Raw genomic sequence first — 25,208 nt, 5'->3', positions numbered from 1 at the left:
CGATCAAGTTATACGCATCTATTTTTTATCAAGTCGTGCATGTTGCAATGTAAATATTAGCGATGTTTTCATACCCACTCAGACAGACCCCTACAAAATATGAAACCACAGAAACAAACATAACCCTCATCTATCTATCTTGTCGTTGACAATTCTGTTTGAGTGTATCCTTACATTTGTCTTCTGTGTTCTCGAGCACTCAGACAGTTTGAACAAACTTGAACAAACTGTGAGAGAGGAATACTTGTGTATCGATAAAACCAATGTATCGTTTACAATAGAACTATATAATAACATTAACCGTCCTGAGTGCACTGACATCAATTGAGTCTGTAATGTAGGATATATACCGATGATGTAGAAACCGATTTAATATATTGACATGTTTCAGCTCATGTCATAATTTAAACAGCATTTTTTCCTTTTGTTTCGCCTTCCATCGACACTGAAAATCTCAGAGCGCTTAACGAAATACAAAAACGCTGTCCCCCTCTTCCTCCTCCGCAAGAAAAAAATAAACGCTGGAAAAAGGACGTGCATTTAAAACGAGAACGAATAACAAGATAAGATAACATACACAAAGATACGGTACTGACAAAATAACAAGTAACTATTTAACATTGATATGTTAGATGGTGCAATATGAATATTTCATTATACGCAATAACTTCCACTCTTTAGGCGCGAAATAACTAAATGCCCGTTTATCGGCTGTGACGATCTTTGTCTCCGCAAGTTGTGAATAATCAGTCTGTTTAACGTTTTTCGTCAAGATATTTCAATTCTAATATCGAAAAGTGTTTGTGTACCCTAATGATACTCTAAGGATTATAAAGTATGCGACAATCAAACTTTGATTACTCGGCAACATTTTATGTTTGTTGCTAAATTCAAAAGATCGCCATCTGAATGATCTAGCAAACATCATACAGCGCATCTCTACTTATAAATATGGGGTCAGAAACGTAATCATGATCTCTCCCGCTGTCGAAATGATAAGTTAGTATTTTTTTTGCACTCCTCATTTTTATTGTTCTGATAGAAAGGAATGTTTAAATCAGGCTACGCGTATATGGCATTCTGGACTTGTCACAAGTCTTCAAATTGAAACCAGTAGACACAAAATAATATAAAATAGCGTACAACAATGAATGAATTAAATAGAGCGAGAGAGATCAGTTCAGTACAATTAGAAAGTGATATACAGCAGTGAGAACATGTATCTAAAAAGGCCTAACACGACCCTTTCTCAAGGCAAATTCTAAAATCCCCCGAACATATTGACTACATCACGTCATGTACCATAGCCAACTCAACTCTAGACAAAGTTGAGTTTTTGTGAATTTCAAGAACGCCTTACAATTGACCTCAGATGACTGGGACAGATTCAGCACCCCCCCCCCCAATTATGATGGGCATATACCATGGTCTGATGTAAAAGAACATTCATGGACACATACTAGGGTCAAAATCCAAGGTTTCTACGAATAGATTAAACATGTATCACCTCCCACCTCCGCAATGTATACAGACTGTACAGTTTGTTCAGTTATTGAGCTCTGAACCCCATAACAAAAACTTCAGTGTAGCCAAGGTAAAGTTACAAAAGTGTTTCATTACATCTATATGAGTGGAATAGTATAGAGACACATATTTGGGGACCAAGTAATGTTACTATGTAAATCCAAGTAAAAGATCTTTATGTTCTGTGTATGTCACCATTAATGTTAACTATGTAAATCCAAGTAACAACTCTTAATGTTCTTTGTACGTCACCATTAATGTTAACTATGTAAATCCAAGTAACAGCTCTTTATGTTCTGTGTATGTCACCATTAATGTTAACTATGTAAATCCAAGTAACAACTCTTAATGTTCTGTGTATGTCACCATTAATGTTAACTATGTAAATCCAAGTAACAACTCTTAATGTTCTGTGTATGTCACCATTAATGTTAACTATGTAAATCCAAGTAACAGCTCTTTATGTTCTGTGTATGTCACCATTAATGATAACTATGTAAATCCAAGTAACAACTCTTAATGTTCTGTGTATGTCACCATTAATGATAACTATGTAAATCCAAGTAACAACTCTTAATGTTCTGTGTATGTCACCATTAATGTTACTATGTAAATCCAAGTAACAACTCTAAATGTTCTGTGTATGTCACCATTTATGTTAACTATGTAAATCCAAGTAACAACTCTTTATGTTCTGTGTATGTCACCATTAATGTTAACTATGTAAATCCAAGTAACAACTCTTAATGTTCTGTGTATGTCACCATTAATGTTAACTATGTAAATCCAAGTAACAACTCTTAATGTTCTGTGTATGTCACCATTAATGTTACTATGTAAATCCAAGTAACAACTCTAAATGTTCTGTGTATGTCACCATTAATGTTAACTATGTAAATCCAAGTAACAACTCTTTATGTTCTGTGTATGTCACCATTAATGTTACTATGTAAATCCAAGTAACAACTCTTAATGTTCTGTGTATGTCACCATTAATGATAACTATGTAAATCCAAGTAACAACTCTTTATGTTCTGTGTATGTCACCATTAATGTTACTATGTAAATCCAAGTAACAACTCTTAATGTTCTGTGTATGTCACCATTAATGTTACTATGTAAATCCAAGTAACAACTCTTTATGTTCTGTGTATGTCACCATTAATGATAACTATGTAAATCCAAGTAACAGCTCTTTATGTTCTGTGTATGTCACCATTAATGTTAACTATGTAAATCCAAGTAACAACTCTTAATGTTCTGTGTATGTCACCATTAATGATAACTATGTAAATCCAAGTAACAGCTCTTTATGTTCTGTGTATGTCACCATTAATGTTAACTATGTAAATCCAAGTAACAACTCTTAATGTTCTGTGTATGTCACCATTAATGATAACTATGTAAATCCAAGTAACAACTCTTTATGTTCTGTGTATGTCACCATTAATGTTAACTATGTAAATCCAAGTAACAACTCTTAATGTTCTGTATATGTCACCATTTATGTTAACTATGTAAATCCAAGTAACAACTCTTAATGTTCTGTGTATGTCACCATTAATGTTAACTATGTAAATCCAAGTAACAACTCTTAATGTTCTGTGTATGTCACCATTAATGATAACTATGTAAATCCAAGTAACAGCTCTTTATGTTCTGTGTATGTCACCATTAATGTTAACTATGTAAATCCAAGTAACAACTCTTAATGTTCTGTGTATGTCACCATTAATGATAACTATGTAAATCCAAGTAACAGCTCTTTATGTTCTGTGTATGTCACCATTAATGTTAACTATGTAAATCCAAGTAACAACTCTTAATGTTCTGTGTATGTCACCATTAATGATAACTATGTAAATCCAAGTAACAGCTCTTTATGTTCTGTGTATGTCACCATTAATGTTAACTATGTAAATCCAAGTAACAACTCTTAATGTTCTGTGTATGTCACCATTTATGTTAACTATGTAAATCCAAGTAACAACTCTTAATGTTCTGTGTATGTCACCATTAATGTTAACTATGTAAATCCAAGTAACAACTCTTAATGTTCTGTGTATGTCACCATTAATGTTAACTATGTAAATCCAAGTAACAACTCTTTATGTTCTGTGTATGTCACCATTAATGTTAACTATGTAAATCCAAGTAACAACTCTTAATGTTCTGTGTATGTCACCATTTATGTTAACTATGTAAATCCAAGTAACAACTCTTAATGTTCTGTGTATGTCACCATTAATGTTAACTATGTAAATCCAAGTAACAACTCTTAATGTTCTGTGTATGTCACCATTAATGTTAACTATGTAAATCCAAGTAACAACTCTTTATGTTCTGTGTATGTCACCATTAATGTTAACTATGTAAATCCAAGTAACAACTCTTAATGTTCTGTGTATGTCACCATTAATGTTAACTATGTAAATCCAAGTAACAACTCTTTATGTTCTGTGTATGTCACCATTAATGTTAACTATGTAAATCCAAGTAACAGCTCTTTATGTTCTGTGTATGTCACCATTAATGTTAACTATGTAAATCCAAGTAACAACTCTTTATGTTCTGTGTATGTCACCATTAATGATAACTATGTAAATCCAAGTAACAACTCTTAATGTTCTGTGTATGTCACCATTAATGTTAACTATGTAAATCCAAGTAACAGCTCTTTATGTTCTGTGTATGTCACCATTAATGTTAACTATGTAAATCCAAGTAACAACTCTTAATGTTCTGTGTATGTCACCATTTATGTTAACTATGTAAATCCAAGTAACAACTCTTAATGTTCTGTGTATGTCACCATTAATGTTAACTATGTAAATCCAAGTAACAACTCTTAATGTTCTGTGTATGTCACCATTAATGTTAACTATGTAAATCCAAGTAACAACTCTTTATGTTCTGTGTATGTCACCATTAATGTTAACTATGTAAATCCAAGTAACAACTCTTAATGTTCTGTGTATGTCACCATTAATGTTAACTATGTAAATCCAAGTAACAACTCTTTATGTTCTGTGTATGTCACCATTAATGTTAACTATGTAAATCCAAGTAACAGCTCTTTATGTTCTGTGTATGTCACCATTAATGTTAACTATGTAAATCCAAGTAACAACTCTTTATGTTCTGTGTATGTCACCATTAATGATAACTATGTAAATCCAAGTAACAACTCTTAATGTTCTGTGTATGTCACCATTAATGTTAACTATGTAAATCCAAGTAACAGCTCTTTATGTTCTGTGTATGTCACCATTAATGTTAACTATGTAAATCCAAGTAACAACTCTTTATGTTCTGTGTATGTCACCATTAATGTTAACTATGTAAATCCAAGTAACAACTCTTAATGTTCTGTGTATGTCACCATTAATGTTACTATGTAAATCCAAGTAACAACTCTTTATGTTCTGTGTATGTCACCATTAATGATAACTATGTAAATCCAAGTAACAGCTCTTTATGTTCTGTGTATGTCACCATTAATGTTAACTATGTAAATCCAAGTAACAGCTCTTTATGTTCTGTGTATGTCACCATTAATGTTAACTATTCAAATTCAAGTTACAGATCTTATGTTCTGTGTATGTCACCATTCATGTTAACTATTTAAATCCAAGTAACAGCTCTTTATGTTGTGTGTATGTCACCATTAGTGTTAACTATTTTGCTCCTTTTTAGATAATCATTCGAGTACTATGGATGGACCATGAACCATGGATGGCAAGCAGGTTTCACTCTTCGAAGGCTGAGGAAACACTTTACCATATGTCGGGTCCAAGAGCTGGACAAGGTCCTCAGTCTCTTTGACCCATATGATGTCAATATGGTCAAAGACAAGGGCAGTCTCAGTGCTATTGGAATTACCATCTACTCTGCATAATGAGGATCGTAAACATTATTCAAAGCCATATTATCAGTGAACTGGTTTTGAAGCACATACTTAGAGAATAGCTAATGTTAACTATTTAAATCCAAGTAACAGCTCTTAATGTTTTCTGAGTGTCACCATTCACTTGAGACTTCTCCAGATCCATTACCATCCATTACACTTCGCACACCGCACACCGCACAAAGCACAACGCACAACGCACACCACAAACAAGCAAGAATGGCAAATAATGGAGAGTTTCATAAGGGAGCAGGAACCCTTCCTTTCAGTGGTGAAAAGAAGGAAACTTCAGTGATGTGGTCATGTAATTAGACAGAAGAACAGCCTTGCAAACACTATATTGCAAGGAGGGACAGATGGGGTACGAAGGAGAGGTAGGCCGGTTAAAAAACCTGGACTGGGATGGACTTCAACCAGCTCATAAGAACAGCTGACGATCGTGAATTGTGGAAAGCTTGTGTCGTGTCATCATGTCGCCTCAACGGCTCTAAAGCTATGGGACACAGGTACATAGTGGTAAAGCTAAGAGATAACACGAATTACAGCAACTCTTGAACTATTTAACAACAAGATTTTTCAGCTCAACATCTTCAATTTAGTAACTAGTGCAATTATTATTTTTCAATGAAGGGATAATAAATTTGTACGGTCACGTGGTGATTGCATTGGACTTAGATAAGGACAAGGACATGAGATCAGAAGGGTTCGCAAACAGTATCTTTCGAGATGCTGAACGGGAAGAAAAAAACAATGTCTCGGTTGTCCATTTTCCATACTATTCTAAAAACGAAAGAAAACGATTATTTAGAATGATTTTTTTACTGAAATTGTATATTACATTGCACCAGAAGTGTTTCAACGTTAAAAAGAAACGAAAGCAAGAAATACTGACCAAAAGTCCAAATATATACAGCGAATGGATGAAGAAGAAGAAGGAGCAAACATTTAAATATTAAAAAACACCAAGATAGACAACATATTGTTTAATAAGTATAGATAGAGGAAGACGATTCTTGCTTTGTATTTCCCCATTGAATCAATTAATTATTCAAGCTGGATGTTTAATAGTCATATACGCTAATATCATGATATAAATCTGTGTGTATGACATAATGTCCAACAACAATACATATCGAATTTGGTCTTGGACTGAGGAGATGACGTAATGATCTCAGTAGTCCAGCAGTAGATTGGTGAGCAATATACCTAACAACAAATCACGATTTATTGTCATGTAAGCTGCAACCCGCGATATCAATATCAGTTGGAACCCTCTAGTCCAGTCGATTCTAACAAGTTCTTCTAATGGTTTAATTATATTTGGTTGATGTTTACAGTGTCTTTCAAACTGTCAATCTAATATTTTTTTCCTGCAAGAACTATCAGCATACATAGTAATCCATTTTCCATACTATGATAAAAACAAAAGAAAACGATTATTTAGAATGATTTTGTTTACTGAAATTGTATATTACATTGCACCATAAGTGTTCCAACGTTAAAAAGAAACGATAGCAAGAAATACTGACCAAAAGTCCAAATATATACAGCGAATGGATGAAGAAGAAGAAGGAGCAAACATTTAAATATTAAAAAACACCAAGAGAGACAAAATATTGTTTTAAGTATATATAGAGGAAGACGATTCTTGCTTTGTATCCCCCCCCCCCCCCAATTGAATCAATTAATTATTCAAGCTGGATGTTTAATAGTCATACATTTGTATTTGTGTGTTTGACATTATGTCCAACAACAATACATATCGAATTTGGTCTTGGACTGAGGAGATGACGTAATGATCTCAGTAGTCCAGTATATTGGTGAGCAATGTATACCTCACAACAAATCACGATGTATTATCATGTAAGCTGCAACCCGCGATATCAATATCAGTTGGAACCCTCTAGTCCAGTCGATTCTAACAAGTTGTTCTCATGGTTAATTATATTTGGTTGATGTTTACAGTGGCTTTCATACCATCAATCTGAATTTTTTTCCTGCAAGAACTATCAGCATACATAGTAATTCAGTGTGTACCCAAGAGATTTGTAACGAAACAAACGACATTAGAATATTTGTAATGACATTAAAAGGTATCCACATTCGTTTAAACTGAACGGTTAGTATTTACAGACTGATGTTACCGTCTGGATCTCTAAAGACTGAGTAGTATTGCATGCCAGGTGTAACAGAATGATGCATGGTTAGAAACAACCTATAGGCACATGCATTGCCACTAACAATAAGTACTTTTGCACTACCACTAATTTTAGATGACAATTGCCTGTCTTTCCCAGCAGAGGTTTTGTAGAGCAGTTATTCAGCAGGCATGGTCCTATCAAACCTTACTTATCCTAGCTACCTCATTTGTATTAATCTATATCCCATGCAGTTATATCTGGAAACCACTTCGAAAGAAGAAAATCTTACAAAGAGATGTGAACATACGTATTGTTAGCCATGCGCAGCAACCAAAACTCACAAACGAAACAGAAAAGTTCATTCCCCTTCAACTCCCCCTCAACTCCTCCTTCTTCAGACAAGCGTAACCATAAGTCAACTGCACAATGTCCCGCTGTTTGTACAAACATTATTCAAGTACTACCGAAGTGGCACCTGGCATGCATAACGTTAAAATAAACATATTAATAATTACAACAGTATTTACAGTTTCAACCGCATCAGACTTGTCAATTTAAACATGTATAAACAGATTCAGCCCTGATAAATATCGTATCCTTTATCGATAATTGTAGATGCATCAGATGAAATTCTTAAAATAGGTAAATTTATTGTATATTGATACGTATTGTAATTTTCTGTAAGGCAAGATTTGTCAACAATTTACATTGAGCATTTATCATCTGTATTTCATGAAATAGAGCAAAGGCATAATGTATCCATTATTATATTAATTAAATAGTAAAACTACATAACTGTATATGATATAAATATTAAAACAGAATCTTCAATATAGTTTATAAGATATAAATATTGCATTTTATTGTATCTACCAAGTTTCCATAGAGAAAAATAATATTGTCAGTTGGCATCAAATATAAAGAAGAATAATGCATATATCAAGTTATTTTTATTGTTAGTCATTATTACTTGCAGTTGCAATTATTAGGCACTTAATTAATAATGTAACTTCATGCACAATGTAAACACAAACACAAACACGAATAAACACACAACAATGAAACAGGGGATGATAACAAGCATGAATTCTCCTGCTCCAGTCATATTCACTATTCTACAATTAGATTAACTGCATATCTTATACTGAAGGTGTCGGTCTAAAGGCATCGGTTTTTTATCACGTGACCTGACATGAACAAAGGCACATATATATTAATATCATATCTGTTAAATAAACAATTGATTTTTGTATTCATTTGTTGCATAATAGTATCACATTAAAAAATATATGAGAAATTGGGAAAATGTTTCAATAAAAACATACAAAATAAGTTGAATGTAATGTTTGTATTGGGAATGAATTTCCGAGGGATTTAACAGCCTGCAGTAAAGAAATTAACTGATTAGCATTTACGAAGTAATTGATTAATTATAACCATGTATAATATTATATATTCGTAGCTAGTTGTACGAGCCGGTATAATTAGAGAGTGGTGATTGTCTAAATAAGATTCTGGTTGATTCATCCATCGGTCGATCATTAAACGCGTCTTAAAAGAGACAACTTTGCGAGTTGAATTTGTTTTGTAAAAGAAACAAATGCATTATCAGATACCCTTGGACATCTGAAAAATTTGGACGGACATTGCAATTATTTTGCTATATAGAGGGAAGACTTAACTATAGTGGAGCGTCGACAATACACATGTCACACCCCCCCCCCTCCAACCCACCCCACCACACCATCACTCCAGAAATTAGAACAAATATTAACCTTGTTCACTAATACATTATAAAGATTAACCATCATCAATATTTTAAGGCATAACTTGAAATTACTCTATGTATTACTCTATGTATTGCTCTATGTATTGCTCCATGTATTGCTCTATGTATTGCTCTATGTACATATTCTCTACTATAGATTGCCAACTTTGGCTCTCCGGCTGAGGGAGGAAATTGCACCTTTAGTCCGTAAAAGATTGTATTTGGTAATGAAGGTATCACGCCAATTAAGACTATATATATGACTATACAGGAAGCGAGTTATATGCAACTTTAGTGCATGGTTTTGTATAGTTAGTGGGAGGCACACGAACTCCTTCTCCATAAGTTGGCTAGGACTCGATCGGATGTAGTGTTCTATCACCATGTAAACAGCTGAACATTGTACCTTATTATTTATATTTTATCTATAATTTAAGTCGTTGTATTTGCAAATAAAATATTGCTCAGGGAGAAAGAAACGTTGTGCTCAGTTGAGGCATCAATAAATATAATAAGAAAGATTCTTGGATTGTATAGACGATAATATAGATTCAGTACATGAAGATTTCATGCAAATTGGCCAAATATTGTACAATGACACCCTATCTCAAAGTGACTTTGACCTTGTGGAATTCACGTGTCCCTGTAACACGCAGATTCCACGTGCTTGTATAAGTAACTCTTCAATGCAAATGCTTTCTTACACTTCTGACATACGAAAGGTTTGACTGTAGAGTGGGTTTGGATGTGCGCCCTCAAATTCGACTTGTCAGCGAAGGCCTTACCACACTGTGGACAAGTGAACGGTTTCTCCCCCGTATGTGTCCGTATGTGTCCTTGCAGCAGCCACGGTCTACTAAAGCACTTACCGCAAATGTGGCACTTGCATCCCAGCTTGTGAGTTCTGAAATGAAATCGATATGAAATATAATTGATAAGAACTAGAAGTTAAGGGCACCCACACTGACGGTTCGTCTAACTAGTAGTGGTGGTTCAAGACTGTAAAAACGAAAACAAATACCAACCCGCCCCCCCCCCCCTCTTCTCAAGAAAACCCCAAAACAACAACATAAAAAGATGTTTTTTCGATTCATAAATTTTCGGTCGTGCATTACGTTTAGCTATAATTGTTCATTGTCACTGGTAAGTGCAACTACTATAGTACCCTGTGTTATTATGCCTATACACTGTGCTATCATGCCTATGCCCTGTGTAATCATGCCTATACCCTACAGGTGTCATCTTGCCTATGCCCTGTGATTGTCATGCCTATGCCCTGTGTTACCATGCATATACACAGTGTTATCATGCCTATGCAATGTGTTATCATGCCTATACACTGTGTTATCATCCATATGGCCTGTGTTATCATGCCTATACACTGTGTGATCATGCCTATACACTGTGTTATCATGCCTATAGACTGTGTAATCATGCATATGCAGTGTCATCTTGCCTATGCCCTGTGTTATCATGCCTATCCACTGTGTCATCTTGCCTATGCCCTGTGTTATCATGCCTATACACTGTGCCCTGTGCTATCATCCATATGCCCTGTGTTATCATGCCTATACACTGTGTTATCATGCCTATAGACTGTGTAATCATGCATATGCAGTGTCATCTTGCCTATGCCCTGTGTTATCATGCCTATCCACTGTGTCATCTTGCCTATGCCCTGTGTTATCATGCCAATACCCTGTGATTGTCATGCCTTTGCCCTGTGTTATCATGCCTATATCCTGTGATAACATGCCTATACCCTGTGTTATCACTGTGTCATATATTGCTGTGTTGAGTATATACTACGAGATATGATATCAGCCGTTAGGTTGTAATGATATCAACAACTATTATGTACACTATCTTTCTCTTCTACTGAAACACCTGCAGGGTAAGCAAGTAGCATGTTGTTTGTGATTCAAACGTCTATGCAAGTAGTTAGACCCTGTGTGATGTAATACTCTGAACCACATCTTTGATGACGTCATCGTGAACTAATCACGAAACTTTTCTCCAATAGTGAAGCTTCACCCGAGTAGTGATTTACAAGACTACGACACAGACAATGTAGGCAAAACCATCATAATGAAAATTGATTTATGTAGTGTAGTTGCGGCGAGTAGGCTCGTTTTCCTTCCCCATGAGTACCACATTTTGGTTTGCAACTTTAGCCCATACAAAAAGGATAACCCTTATACAACTTGGATTGTTCAGACACACCCAATTACTAAAAAGTAATCAATAGAAAACTACAAATACACCAATTTTAAGTTACTTAGAAACCTTTGCACTTATTAATACGCTTCGCCAAAACCATATTGATGTGAATATTGTTGTGTACAAGTTGTGTGGCATTTGCTTTATAAAAAAAATTTAAAAATTAGCTATTCCCGATGAGCGCCCTCTGTTGGGTTAGCTTTGGTATGTGCATCAGAACAACATATTCTTAATATGCAACTTACTTTGTAAGCAGACAATTTGAGAAACTAAGACTATTTCCGATAGCTATATCTTTCTTCTGATCCACAAAGAGAAGCTGAGGAGCGCTATATTCGAACAATAAGTAAGTGTAAGCTACTATATGAGACATTTGCTACCGTTATCACAAATGACAGTACAAACATAAACAAACCTTTGCTTTGTAGATACCGAATGTTTCAAATGTTTTAAAGCTTGAAGTTGTCCTTCATTACTTACTAGAGAAGCTGTCTACATTCATGTTGCATTCAGTATGGACACGTTTATTATCAGTGGGAGTAGCCCCCCCCCCCCTTCAGCCGTACTCCGGTGATTTTAAACAATACTTGATTTATTGGTATCATGTGGGAGGGGTAATTGGCTTAACACATTAAAGGGTGTGAAGACTCGCGCAAAAATAAACGTCTAATGCCGGTAATCTGACCTAGTTTCGAATGAGGTGTTACAGGAGTGTTAGACACTACCATCGATCCCAGGAAATACGCACACAGCTTGCTACTTTCGGTAATTAGACACTAGTGTACAGTCAGTACATATAGCTGCGGTCAATACCCACAGCACATTGTACAAACGATACAGCGATGGACATCTCAGGTCCAGATAAAGATAACAAGGTATCACGTTTCATTATTGTGTTAATGTTTGGGACATGAATAAGCGATCTTACCTGATATGCATACTGAGTGCTGGCATCGACACGTAAACCTTGTCACAGTGAGGACATTTCCTCGCTTTCTGGTCATTGACGCTGCGATGTGTTTGTCTGTGGCGTGCTAAGTTACTTGATGTACTGTACGTTTTACCACATTCGGTGCATTCGTAACCGTGTAGAGTCTGGGCTTGAGGATTAGATGTTCGTGGTGAAGGCACATTGAGAACTTCCTTAAGATCTGAAGACCCGTTGGATTGACGGGAACGCTGTGTATTTGTGGACATGGACAGATTCAGTGGGACTTCCTGAGGCGAGTCGGGCATCACGTGGCCACTATTTGTAATTTCTTTAGATAAATCATTGTTATGCAGATATGCACTCAGTGAGGTCATTTGATACGAATCTTTCGATTGTTTTTTCTGTTTAGCATTCTGTGTCTCATGATCAGTAGATGTAACAGCGATTGATTTTGGATCCAATGGAAACAAAAACTGTCCATGTTGGTCAGTAAGCTGAGAAACTTCAACTGAGTAGCGGCCGCCATTTATTGATGGCGCTGTAGCAAAACTTGGAACAAGAATGAGGCCGCTGTCCGTCGCGACATAAAACAGGCCTTGATTAGGGAAAGTAGAGGCAGACGGTGCTATTACGGGTAATGTACTGGACAGATTCTCTGGTGAAATTTCATCGATTTGATCAGATGCCTGTGATGTAGTTCCATGCCAGTCGGTTTCCTTATTGCGAGGAATTTGCATCGAATGAAACTGAAATACCCTCGGGGCTAATTCACTGCTCGATTTCAAACATTTTTGAAGATTTAAAGGACTTGGCTCATTCCGGTCTGTGTCTGCAAGAGAAAACAAACAGAAGAATATCAAAAGATTGGGACATTAAGTAATTCTTAATAACTGAGGTGATATGTAAAGAACAATAACAGGATCATCGGCTATTTGGAGGAGGGCGTGACATACCTGGCGCTTATGATCAGAAGCATTTCACGTTGCTTATAAGCCAAACGAAAAGCCAAAAACCACTACATCGTTTGTTTCACATGCTGTTCCCTCGGGCCCTCCTCTCCTCATAAACCAAACCTAACTTCAACTTTGGCGACATTCACTGCCTTGGTATATCATTGGCTTTCTAGTCACTTCGCCCAACAACCATTTCGCCCAACTGCCATTTCGCCCAACCAGCCTGGTCGTTTCGCCCAACCAGCCTGGTCATTTCGCCCAACCAGCATGGTCATTTCGCCCAACCATCATAGTCATTTCGCCCAACCAGCATGGTCATTTCGCCCAACCGTGTTGGTCATTTCGCCCAACCTTATTTTTACTAATATTCAGTCAGAATAATATTACTTTTTCTCTTCCACTAGTTCAATTTGATTTATTTTGGGTTAGGTTACTTCGTAATAGGTAAATAAAAAAGTGAGGTCCGCTCGATATCGATCGGAGTCTGAGCAGTTATTTCGGGTATAATGGGAGGATTACACTACTTTAGGCGTTTACGCATACAATGGAAGTTATATTATTATACAAACACAGGGGAATCAGTCTTCATGAAAACCTATCAAACCTAACCCCTAAAACACTGATCCATCCTACTGACTAACAATTCCCGAACGTTTCCTTATTAAATTGAGAAAAATATATAAAACCCGTCCGTTTTATTGAATTACTATATTTAATAAATGTAACCACTTTATCAATGTAACCACATATGTAATCACATACTTATGTAATCAATTTAACCACGACTTCAAGTTTCTTAATACTCTGTTCGTATCCCGTAACGTTAACAATTCCCTAACGTTTACTTTTGTAATATCATATTTAATCAAGGTTGGGCGAAATGACCAGACTGGTTGGGCGAAATGACCAGGCTGGTTGGGCGAAATGACCAGGCTGGTTGGGCGAAATGACCAGGCTGGTTGGGCGAAATGACCAGGCTGGTTGGGCGAAGTGGTAAGGTTGGGCGAAATGGCAGTTGGGCGAAATGGTTGTTGGGCGAAGTGTCCTGCTTCCTATCATTGAGGTCTTTAGAGGGATTTAATTATTTATTTCTTGTTATTTTGCAATTCAGTAAACGCTAAATGCTTCTTAATTTTTTGGGTGGTCCGATTGTTTGTACAGAAATAATAATATTAATAATAATAATAATAATAATAATAATAATAATAATAATAATAATAATAATAATAATAATAATAATAATAATAATAATAATAATAATAATAATAATAATAATAATAATAATAATAATAATAATAATAATTATAATAATTATAATAATAATAATAATAATAATAATAACATAAAATATAGATAAACCTAAACATATTTAAACTTTCTACAAGCCTTGAAAAATTGTTTTAAAGCACGGAATAGATCTTCAAAGATAGTGCCTTAGAATATATAAAAGCCGCTACAGTGTTCTGGGAAATAATTCATCCATCACATATCTGTTTTCTTAAGTTTCCGTTTTAGACAACAACAATTACGTGTACATAAAAATACAGTCCATTTTTGTGTAAAACTGTATGATTTCCTTTTCCGTTTTTGCTTCTACCGAACCTTCTACAAGCTCATAATAACTGGGAGGGTGGAGCCCATTTTGACGTATTTATTTGTGTATGTGGGGTGGGGGGGGGGGGGACAAATGACAGTGGCGTAGATAGGTAGCTTCCAAAAAGTGGGGCAGAGGGGAAATACCCGGAGGTTAATTCACCCAACTAATATCAATATTGTTGATGTTTCGATGGCTCTTGCAGATGGTACAAAACTTTCAACATTTTATAGTAAATATTCGACTAATGTATCTCAAAATTTCGTTTTTTTCTTCTTCCTCATTTTTTTCAATCTCGTTCAACCTGTAATGACGCAATTCTAATTTTCGTGAATTCTTTCGTACAAAAAAAAAAACAATTGAAAAATGTTTATCTCAAGATTTCGACTATTTTATTTCAAATTTTTGTCTATATTCTCCAACATTTGACTTTTTGCTGGTAATTTCGACTATGCCAGCTCAAAATTCCAACTCGTTCCTCAAAATTTCAGTTTTTTTATATTATAATTATCACTTTTTGTTTCAAATGTTTACTTTTCATATCAAACATCCACTTAATGTCCACAATGATGATATGGCTATTTCGACTTATTCCATGAAATTGCAACATTTTATGTCATAAATTCGAATACTTAATATCAACTTTAGGATTAGTGTGGTATTAAGTATGTTGCAATACAAGTAAGGTAGGGTGGTAAAGACATGTAAGGGTAACCAAATGTCCAAATAAACTATTGAGTGAATTCGGTGTTTCAGCAACATTTCAAATGTTTATAGGAATTTCGAGGAATGAAAAAGTCAAAAACTACTACGGATCAATGGGATGTGAACTTAAAACATGATCATGCGACTTTTTAGCTTTTTAGTCTTTAAATTTTAATATATATTTTGCTTAACTATAAGGACATGTCACGAGCATTAAGTAACATGTTTTCGAGGGTGGGGGGGGGGGGGGAAACAGAGGTTGTAGAATAATATTTTAAAAAGCATTGGCATCTTAACTTCTAATAATATATTCACATTTAAATTGCATCGTTTCTTCACTGTATCAATATATCCTATGACAATTCTTCCTTTCCCTACAGTATTTTCGAGACTGATGATATCACAGGCCTATATCCACAATGGTACTGACAGACTTAACCAAGATAAGAAAACTCAACAGGTTAAGACCTTTGCCTAGACACAAACAGTCAACCTTGCTGCTAACTCCGTTGTTATCTAAAGTAGATATATCTTCCCATAGGAAGAAGAGGAATTCCTATCTAGCCCCCGGGATTTCGTGAACAAGAAAGACAAGTCTGGCTCGAAGCAGGCTAATTTAATTGAGACATCGTGACTGTTGTGTTAGCAACATCGCTAACTTGGTAGGCTCACCGCACGACTTTGCGAGCGAAGGTACTGGAAGAATGATGATAGCACACACACACAGACACAGTGCTCGCAATCATTTGGCCTTATATGGGCACAGGAGCGCGGTAGAAGCAAGTGGATTATATGATATGGGGGAAGAGTATAGACGGCTGCTGCACATTAACGTGATGGGACGTGCAGAGTAGATGGTGATTAGGAGAGCAAAGTCCCTGGTTATAGTATGTCATATAATATCTAACTCAATACATGGAATATTATGTTTATCGAGGTCTTTAGATTGACTGACTGGCAAAGACGCAAAATACGTAAACATAACTGGTACAATTCATCTGAACTTGAAGTCCTGATAAGACATGATAAGTTGATTGTGTAAGGTAAAGTGTATCGTAAAGATGTCCTTGAACATTCGCATCTTTATAGGCACTCCTTAAATGTGTATAAAGAACCAAGTACTAATACACACGTCTTCCTTTTATAAGGATAAGATGATATAATTTCGTCTTAAACAGGTCTATACTTTCTCACATATACACGACAGGAAATAATTTATTCAGTGTTGCATCTTAAACTACTATGCAAAATGGTCAAATTGCTATACAAACTGTGCAAAGATGTCTAGCAGTGTTTTATTGTTTTTACACATTGATCATAGTATATTATGATACACAAATTTCCGAGCCTTCAAAACTGCTTCACAAAACTGGAATACTAATTAATTTTTCAAGATGATTGGCAAATCAATCTATGAATGAGGACCTTTGAAAATCCTTCTTCTTTTTTTGTAGCTCTGATGTGTTTCGAGAAGAGAATCAAAATTTATTTTACAGCATGTCTCATGGTAGTAAGACGTTATAGATAATTATTGAGGGACTGTTTTCCTCTTCAAGGGTAGGAAATTGTATAGAAATCGTAGAATTTCATTAAATTAATGTTATTAAGTATTTGGTTATCACTGTTCCGATTGAGAAGTTTGAATATGTCGTAATAAGCACTTAACATAATCTAAAGCAGCCAGGGGCGTAGCAAAGGGGTTTTTGTTGGGGGGGTGTGAAGAATTTGATTTGCCGACGGATCTGGAAGTGGTGACTGAAATGGGGGAGGGGTCTAAGGGGGAGGGGTGTCTCCCTCCCCTTTGGAAAATTTTTAGTTTTGAAACGTCCTTAGATGCAATCTGGTGCATATTTTTTAAGTCAAATTTGATTTGCCGTCGGATCTGGAAGTGGTGACTGAAATGGGGGAGGGGTGTAAGGGGAGGGGGTGTCCCCCTCCCCTTTGGAAAATTTTTAGTTTTGAAACGTCCTTAGATGCAATCTGGTGCATATTTTAAGTCAAATTTGATTGCCGACGGATCTGGAAGTGGTGACTGAAATGGGGGAGGGGTCTAAGGGTAGGGGGTCTAACCCTCCCCCTTTGGAAAATTTTTAGTTTTGAAACGTCCTTAGATGCAATCTGGTGCATATTTTAAGTCAAATTTGGCACGGAAGTAGCTCCCGTTCCCCTTTTCTCTATTCAGCTTTCCTTCTTTCTTCCCCTTCCGCTCTCTTCACCTTTTCTCCTTTTGCCGACAGACCCAAAATTTGCCGACAGCGACCAAATTATTGGGGGGGTGTGACACCCCCCCCACACCCCCCCGCTCGCTACGCCCCTGAAAGCAGCCATGGAGTTGCTTTTCGTAAAATTATTTCATAACTCTTATTTTAAATATCTATGCAAGATTCTATGATGTATCTCTGAACGTGGTTCACATCAACACAAAAGTCCATATCTGATCATATATGAGCTTCGCAAGCTTCGTCCGTAACGTTTTTCCTATTATATAGTTATCCAGTATTTCCACATTTAAAGAATGTTATCCCATAAACACAAGGTCTAAACAATTTATCGTTGATTCAGGAACAACTCCCTGGTTGATTCACCTCTACTTACGTCCAAACCGTTTTACTCTCTTGCCCTTTTTCATACCATTTAGAATCCTACATTTCAAACTCTGTTTTGATATCAGGCACAGCATTCCAATCGCCATAGTGACTGTATAGTAAACCACGTTAACTACCCCGTTAGAACGTTTGTTCGCCGTTTTCCTGTATAAGTACCACTGTCTTCCCTCTATATCGTATATGCTGCTGCACGCACATACACACACACGCAGGTAGCCTTCCCAATATGGCATCACCATATTTGGCCAACAACCTTCGTTGGAGGAGATGCCTTTACTGCTGTGAGAGAGGGAGCTCAGATGACATGCTGGCGGAGTTAATCAAAATACACAAATGCACTAACATCCGCTGACTGACACATGTATGGGACTGTTAGGGAAAGCTATAGGTAGAACTGTGGTCGTCTACGTGAGATGTATCATTTACAAGATAATGGTGATCTTGAAAACAGAAAGGGTAGTTTACATAAAATTAAGTTGCGTTAATAGAAATTATATTAAATCGTTTTTCTTTTATTCGCCTCCCGAAAATATACGATTTACACATCTTGAATGAAACATTGTTTAACCAAAGTTTATATATATATATATATATATATATATATATATATATATATATATATATATATATATATATATATATATATATATATATATATATATATATATATATATATATATATATATATATATATATATATGTATGTAGCCTATATATATGTTTGTGTATATATATATGGGTGTGTAGCTATGTCTGTATAAATTATCGCATGCATATATGTATGTATATTATGATTTGTATACATTGTTTTTCAAAAATTATATTATATTATAAAATTCGTAACATGTTTTTATATAAGCCTGAACGTTTTTGTCTGTTCCTCTATTGATCACTTGATCAGTGGGCTATCTTATTACAACAAAGGTGTTATACATGCTGGAGTAATTGATGACTTTTACTGCCAACTATGCCTACAAATGAGCCGATATTAAATTCACAATGGATATACTTGACATCGGTAGGTGACTTCAAGAAAGACTATGTTGGTTAACTCACACAGATGAGAGAGAGGTTAAATGGCGGGGGACTTAGAAAGGGGAAACATAACAATACTTCTGTGTTAGGAAGACATCTAGCAAAACAATTAGTGGGAGCTAAACACAAAGAAAGAATGAGTCACCGCGAACGGTGCCGATGACAAACGCTCCAAAATTAACTATGACACGACCATAGAACTTATGCTGTGTTAGCAACAGTTTTAACAATACAGTATTGAATGACATGGGCGTATGACTTATGCCGCGCTATAAAAAAACAACAATTGCTTGATTTTTAAAATGGAACAATTCCTGATCTAAGCCATTGAGAAATGTGACGAAATATTTATTCACTATTAAGATTGAAGGTTTCATTTTTAGCATTGAATATCAGTTAATTATCCTGTATTGAATTTAATAAAAAGGAGGTAATTTTGATTGCGAGTGAATTATTGAAATATATCTTATGAATATATATAGCTCTTTTGATTCCTTTCTTAACTTAATTGCGTGCTGGTGACGTTCGCTGACATTTAATACAAACAAATACACAATATTCAGCATATTTTCCGTATAGTATAGGCTATACAAAGACACACACAGAAACATGTCCGAAAACTCTGAAATCGCGTGCCATGAATTCCTACCGATGATGTAGTATTTCGAATTAGAGGAGGACACGGATAAATCTTCGACTCGAATTCATTTCTAAGAAATGTTATTGACTATAATCTTTTAGACCACCGAGTTGAAAGATGCATAATAATCGTATAAGGGCATGTGACGTCATAAACAAGTCTGTGTTAAGTTTCACGTACTACTTCGTTATACTACATAGGAATATTTGCCAAACATATGTCATTTTCGAAATTATGTCTTAATTAGCAATAATTCGTCCCTTGTTTCGCGTACTGACGACTTTGCATATTATCATATTTTGTATAACTAGTGATGATTTTTTTTAAACATCTATATGCCCTTAATATTGTTCTACATCCTTTACATTAAACTGCCATGAAATATCATTTTGTTGTGTGTAACTAAAATCTAGGAGACTGCTTAAAAGATATTATTTGTGATCGAACATTCAGAACATTCGTCAGCAGGGGCGTAGCGAAGGTTTTTTTGTTGGGGGGGTGTGGAGAATTTGATTTGCCGACGGATCGGGAAGTGGTGACTGAAATGGGGGAGGGGTCTAAGGGGAGGGGGTGTCCCCCTCCCCTTTGGAAAATTTTTAGTTTTGAAACGTCTTTAGATGCAATCTGGTGCATATTTTAAGTCAAATTTGATTTGCCGACGGATCTGGAAGTGGTGACTGAAATGGGGGAGGGGTCTAAGGGTAGGGGGTCTACCCCTCCCCTTTGGAAAATTTTTAGTTTTGAAACGTCCTTAGATGCAATCTGGTGCGTATTTTAAGTCAAATTTGGCACGGAGAAGCTCCCGTTCTCCTTTTCTCTATTCAGCTTTCCTTCTTTCTTCCCCTTCCGCTCTCTTCACCTTTTCTCCTTTTGCCGACAGACCCAAAATTTGCCGACAGCGACCATATTATTGGGGGGGTGTGACACCCCCCCACACCCCCCCCCCGCTCGCTACGCCCCTGTTCGTCAGTGAATGATTTGGACCGTAATATATCATTTTGGAACATTCGTCAGTACGCGACACAGAGGGGACGAATTAGTTAACCATAATTACGTACTATCCAAGCTGACCTTTATTTACAATACCCATTCAAGTACTTCAGAAGATTTGACTAACTATAGCCATATCTTTATTCATGACGAGCAAGTACACATCAACACAATTACAAAACAACAGCAATTGCTGTTTTCTTTATGTCGTGCATGATCAATTTATGGACTTTATTATGTAAACTTGTCCCCGATAAATCAGCAATATTAACAAACATATTGTGGAGAAATGCATTTATGCTGATATTTTCCTAAAGTCAATCGTAGCCGAATTGGAGGGGTGAGAGATGGGGGTGGGGTGGGGTACGGAAATAACTGATATATTTTAACTTTATATATCAGTGCAAACGTTTTCATTGTGTATTCTGGCTTTTCGAACGAGTTGTTCCTATCTTGAAAAGAAAGAAAGAGCAAGATTTAAATTCCGACAGTGAATTATTGAAGACTTATGAAACGACTTTTTTTTTAAATTACTATCTCTACCTTAGTCCAGTTATGTGTCGTCTGCTTAATTTTAAGGAATAACGACATTGTTAAGTGTTAATTAAATGACTACGGTATTCCCGTAAAATATTCCATTCCTAACAAATCCATTATTCATTTTGACCAGGTAGTGCATTCACTAACATTAACATCTTATAGTCTATTTTCCACTAAATTTAGTGAATGAAAATTCAGTGAATCAACAAATTTTATATTTTCAAGACATGTACCGACGTATACATTGTTTCGTGCGTATTTGTAACGGGTACATCAACTTATGAATAAAACACTTGAATTATGAAGCCCAAAACGTTATTTTCATTCAAACTATAGGCAGTCACCCAGGGGCGCAAGCACACATTTTTCTGGGGGTGGGGCTGCATCCCTGTAGTTATGTTATACATATTTGGAATGTAATTAGAATATGAAAATATTGGTTTGCATCATTTACTGAAAATAAGGTGCGAGCTCCAAGATATCTGCATTAGTTTTTTTGTCTTTATTGGTTTTTAATTTTGATTATAGTTCTTATAGTAATTTTTTTCTAACGTGAATGATCAGTTATTAACGTGATTTATTTACACGGACTTGGTAAAATTAATCCAGTTAAATTAGTTACATGCTGGATTGATGTGTCACCTTTAATGAACAATGGTGGTCCGTTTAATGTTACCTTCTATATTAATATTGCACAAATAAGTCTTTGTAGGTCGTCAGTATTGGCCCCAAAGTTTATCATATTCGGGGCCAATATTGATGACTAGCATCTACTCAAAGTGTGAATTCCGTGGTCGTTTAAATGAGGTGAGGGATGATCTCTTATAACTAGGGTAAAGGAGCCCCAGCTGGAGGTCCTCTCCCTGCTCCAGGAGAGAGCCCTCGCCCCCCCCCCCCCCCCCCCCCCACACACACACACTTTAGAGATACATTGTCATAAAAGACTATATAGTTAATGAGAGCGCCAGGAGTCAGATATTATTGATCTACAGTATAATTTACTTTACATATGTTGTTCTTACTATGACCGTTCTGTGAAGGTTAACCCAAGGACTTGAGGAATACTTCTGAATGTCAAACAAGACAACTAAAACTTAAGTATATTGGACGCGAACTCAATCTTGCTCTTAACTTTGATATGATACACATGCGTAGGAACATGCAAGAAGGCAGTAGAGCAGCGGACTTCACTATGAAAAGAGGGGAGCGGGGGGGGGGGGGCAGGAGTACGATTCTGCCTCCTCTGATTTTTTTTTAACCTAGAGATGTACATTCATTACTACTGGATCATTTTCATCAGCAAAAATAGTGCCACTCAGGCAATCCAATCTCATATCTTTCATATACCCGATAATTCGATAAGTTTCGAAACTTCCAAATAATAAATGGATGTAACACCGACATTTCCCAAGATTTTGTGACGTGTAACTTTCGTTATATTTAGTTGCCTACTCTACCCTTCCTTACTTATAGGACGATTATAATTGATGTATCATATATGATATAAAATGTGATCTTCGGATGTCTTACTTTCGTAATATCTGCATATAAGAAACACCTATGAACATCCAAAGAGCCAGTGTAAGGTATCCATATAATAGCAACGTTACACTCAGATGCTTATTTCAAGGAACAGATAGAAGCGTAATTTAACCACAAAACGTGAGAAACGTCGATGATAAGTTCTTCAAGTGAGGGGTGCAAAATACGCTACAACCACAAATATGGACATAATAATAAATGTTTGAAGATCTTACCCGTCTGTGATTTATCCAACGTAAACTTTGGGCGTTGAATGCCTATGTTATTGAGCGGCATGTTTCATATGACACATTAAACAGTAAATGTAATAATACCAGTGAATTATCGTACCTGTTCTTTGTGAGCACGCGGCAAAACAGTCCCATTTTGAAGTTCCATTTTCACCATTGCCATCTGCAGTTGGTATTTTCCGAATGAGAAACGAGCGTGGCATGTTGAGTTGTTATTCAATCCGTCGTTTGCCAAAGTTTTAAAACAAAAGATTAAGAAAGTCGATCTGGGTACGGTAATCCAAACTTACAAGTCACAGGAAACTTGAAATGTTAACTTCAACTAAGATTAACAGTTCTAGAAGGCGATCGAGAAATGAATTATTTTCTTTGTGCAACCCGTTGCTGACGAAAGCAGTGTCTCCACTATGCTACTACTGACAGTAACTCACCAGAAACTGTGCTAAGGTTGTTTAGTATAGTCAAACCGTCATCGTCACAAGCAGCAGACAGTGAAATTAACAGTAATCATTATGGTGGATTCGTCATGTAACTGGTGGTAGAGCAGGCAGCAGGTTCCTGCGTAGGAGGAACTTTAAAAACCGCGAATGATTAACCAATCAGAAGACGGGTTAAGGTTAGCGGCTGTTTCCCAGTCATTCCTATGGAGGAGTGAGATTTAATTACCATTACGAGGAAGATTGCTATGGTTTCATCTTAGGTAGATGATGCATCGCAGGAGGTGAAGAGGACAAAAACAGGACGAGAGAGATGACAAGAGGCAGAGGGCAAAGATGAGAGACAGAGAGTTCCCTCATCTCAATACACAGCAGCAGCATACAATAGGAAACACGTCATAATATACTACCATCCTTTAATCATCACGGGTTGCATTTGTGATTTGCTGTATCCGTGCGATCTAAAACAATCACACAGAACCAGAAAGATGTTGTCATAACATAAATGACTACCCCGGAGGATAGCAACACTTATTGTAGCTTGAAAGAGTCAAGTAAGCCAACGTCGAAATCCGACCGACTACCAACTTCATGTCAACTTTATAGCATAATATGAATAATTGTCCATTCGATTTCATCTTGCTGATTACAAAAGACACAAATAAACCCATCATTAGAAAGGATTGAAAATGCAGGCTAATATTATGTAAAGGAAACCAAAATGGCAGAGAAAAGGAAAATGGATCAAATGTAGGCCTACATCATAATGACTGTGAATGGAAATATTTACTTTGGACAAGTTTCTAAGAAACAACAGAGCTTCGTATAGAAAAAAAAACAAGCAAAAAAACAACCAGAATATTAAAGAAAAATGTAGACGTTTGTATGTAGTATGTGGTAAGTTTGTGGTAAATATGTGGTAAGAATAACGAACTGATGCTACAGACTAAAATTATTAAAATAATTCATTTGTGTTCTCCACATAAGATAAACAAACTTGCTAATTCCCCTAAAACTTTATTTAAAATATTCACGAGATAAACAATATTGGATGTCATGATCCGTTGTTCAATGCACTATCTTGTGTTATCCACATTAACATCACATAGATTTATATCGTGATTATGGTACAAATAAATAATAAATTGAGATAACAGTACCCAATATTAACAAAATCAGCTGAGAGCTGCATCGACATCACCATCGATAACGTGCATAGTTTGAATAAAACCACGGCATACCTTAAAAGCAAAACCTGCGAGGTATTTCATATAATATATCACAGTCGATCAAACTAAGTTAGTCGATCTAACGTTTACACTAAACTGAAGGTTAATGAGTGATTCAGACGATGTTTATTCTTATAAGTAAGCCTTTGAAAAAGATCCTGCTAGGATCAAAACCTCAAACCCTCTAACTTTGACATCTTCACCTACACAGGTTTG

General features: G+C 36.0%; 1 protein-coding gene across 2 annotated transcripts; it reads right to left on the bottom strand.

Moving 5' to 3' along the window:
- Positions 1–4,977: 4,977 nt before the first annotated feature.
- Positions 4,978–24,003, bottom strand: LOC139962764 (uncharacterized). Of its 2 annotated transcripts, none has more exons than XM_071963084.1 (3): positions 23,312–24,003; positions 12,489–13,320; positions 4,978–10,244 (listed from the first exon to the last, which is right to left on the bottom strand). In XM_071963084.1, exons 1-3 carry the CDS (start codon positions 23,370–23,372, stop codon positions 9,974–9,976), a joined length of 1,164 nt encoding a protein of 387 aa, XP_071819185.1. In that variant the 5' UTR covers positions 23,373–24,003; the 3' UTR covers positions 4,978–9,973. The 2 variants fall into 2 exon arrangements, with proteins under 2 accessions (XP_071819185.1, XP_071819178.1); XM_071963077.1 differs by having other exon boundaries at positions 4,980–10,244; positions 23,427–24,003.
- Between the last annotated feature and the right edge of the window lie 1,205 nt (positions 24,004–25,208).

This window comes from Apostichopus japonicus, chromosome 3 (genome assembly GCF_037975245.1).
Source record: "Apostichopus japonicus isolate 1M-3 chromosome 3, ASM3797524v1, whole genome shotgun sequence".
Classification (NCBI taxonomy): domain Eukaryota; kingdom Metazoa; phylum Echinodermata; class Holothuroidea; order Aspidochirotida; family Stichopodidae; genus Apostichopus; species Apostichopus japonicus.
Note: the sequence above shows the minus strand (reverse complement) of the source record. Positions and strands in the feature narration are given on the sequence as shown.

Excerpts from the sequence above, each read along its gene's own strand:
- LOC139962764 (XM_071963077.1), bottom strand. The coding sequence starts at position 23,529 with ATGCCACGCTCGTTTCTCATTCGGAAAATACCAACTGCAGATGGCAAT. Across the intron at positions 13,321-23,426 it reads CGCGTGCTCACAAAGAACAG|ACACAGACCGGAATGAGCCA; the intron begins GTACGATAATTC and ends TTTCTCTTGCAG. Across the intron at positions 10,245-12,488 it reads GCACTCAGTATGCATATCAG|AACTCACAAGCTGGGATGCA; the intron begins GTAAGATCGCTT and ends ATTTCATTTCAG.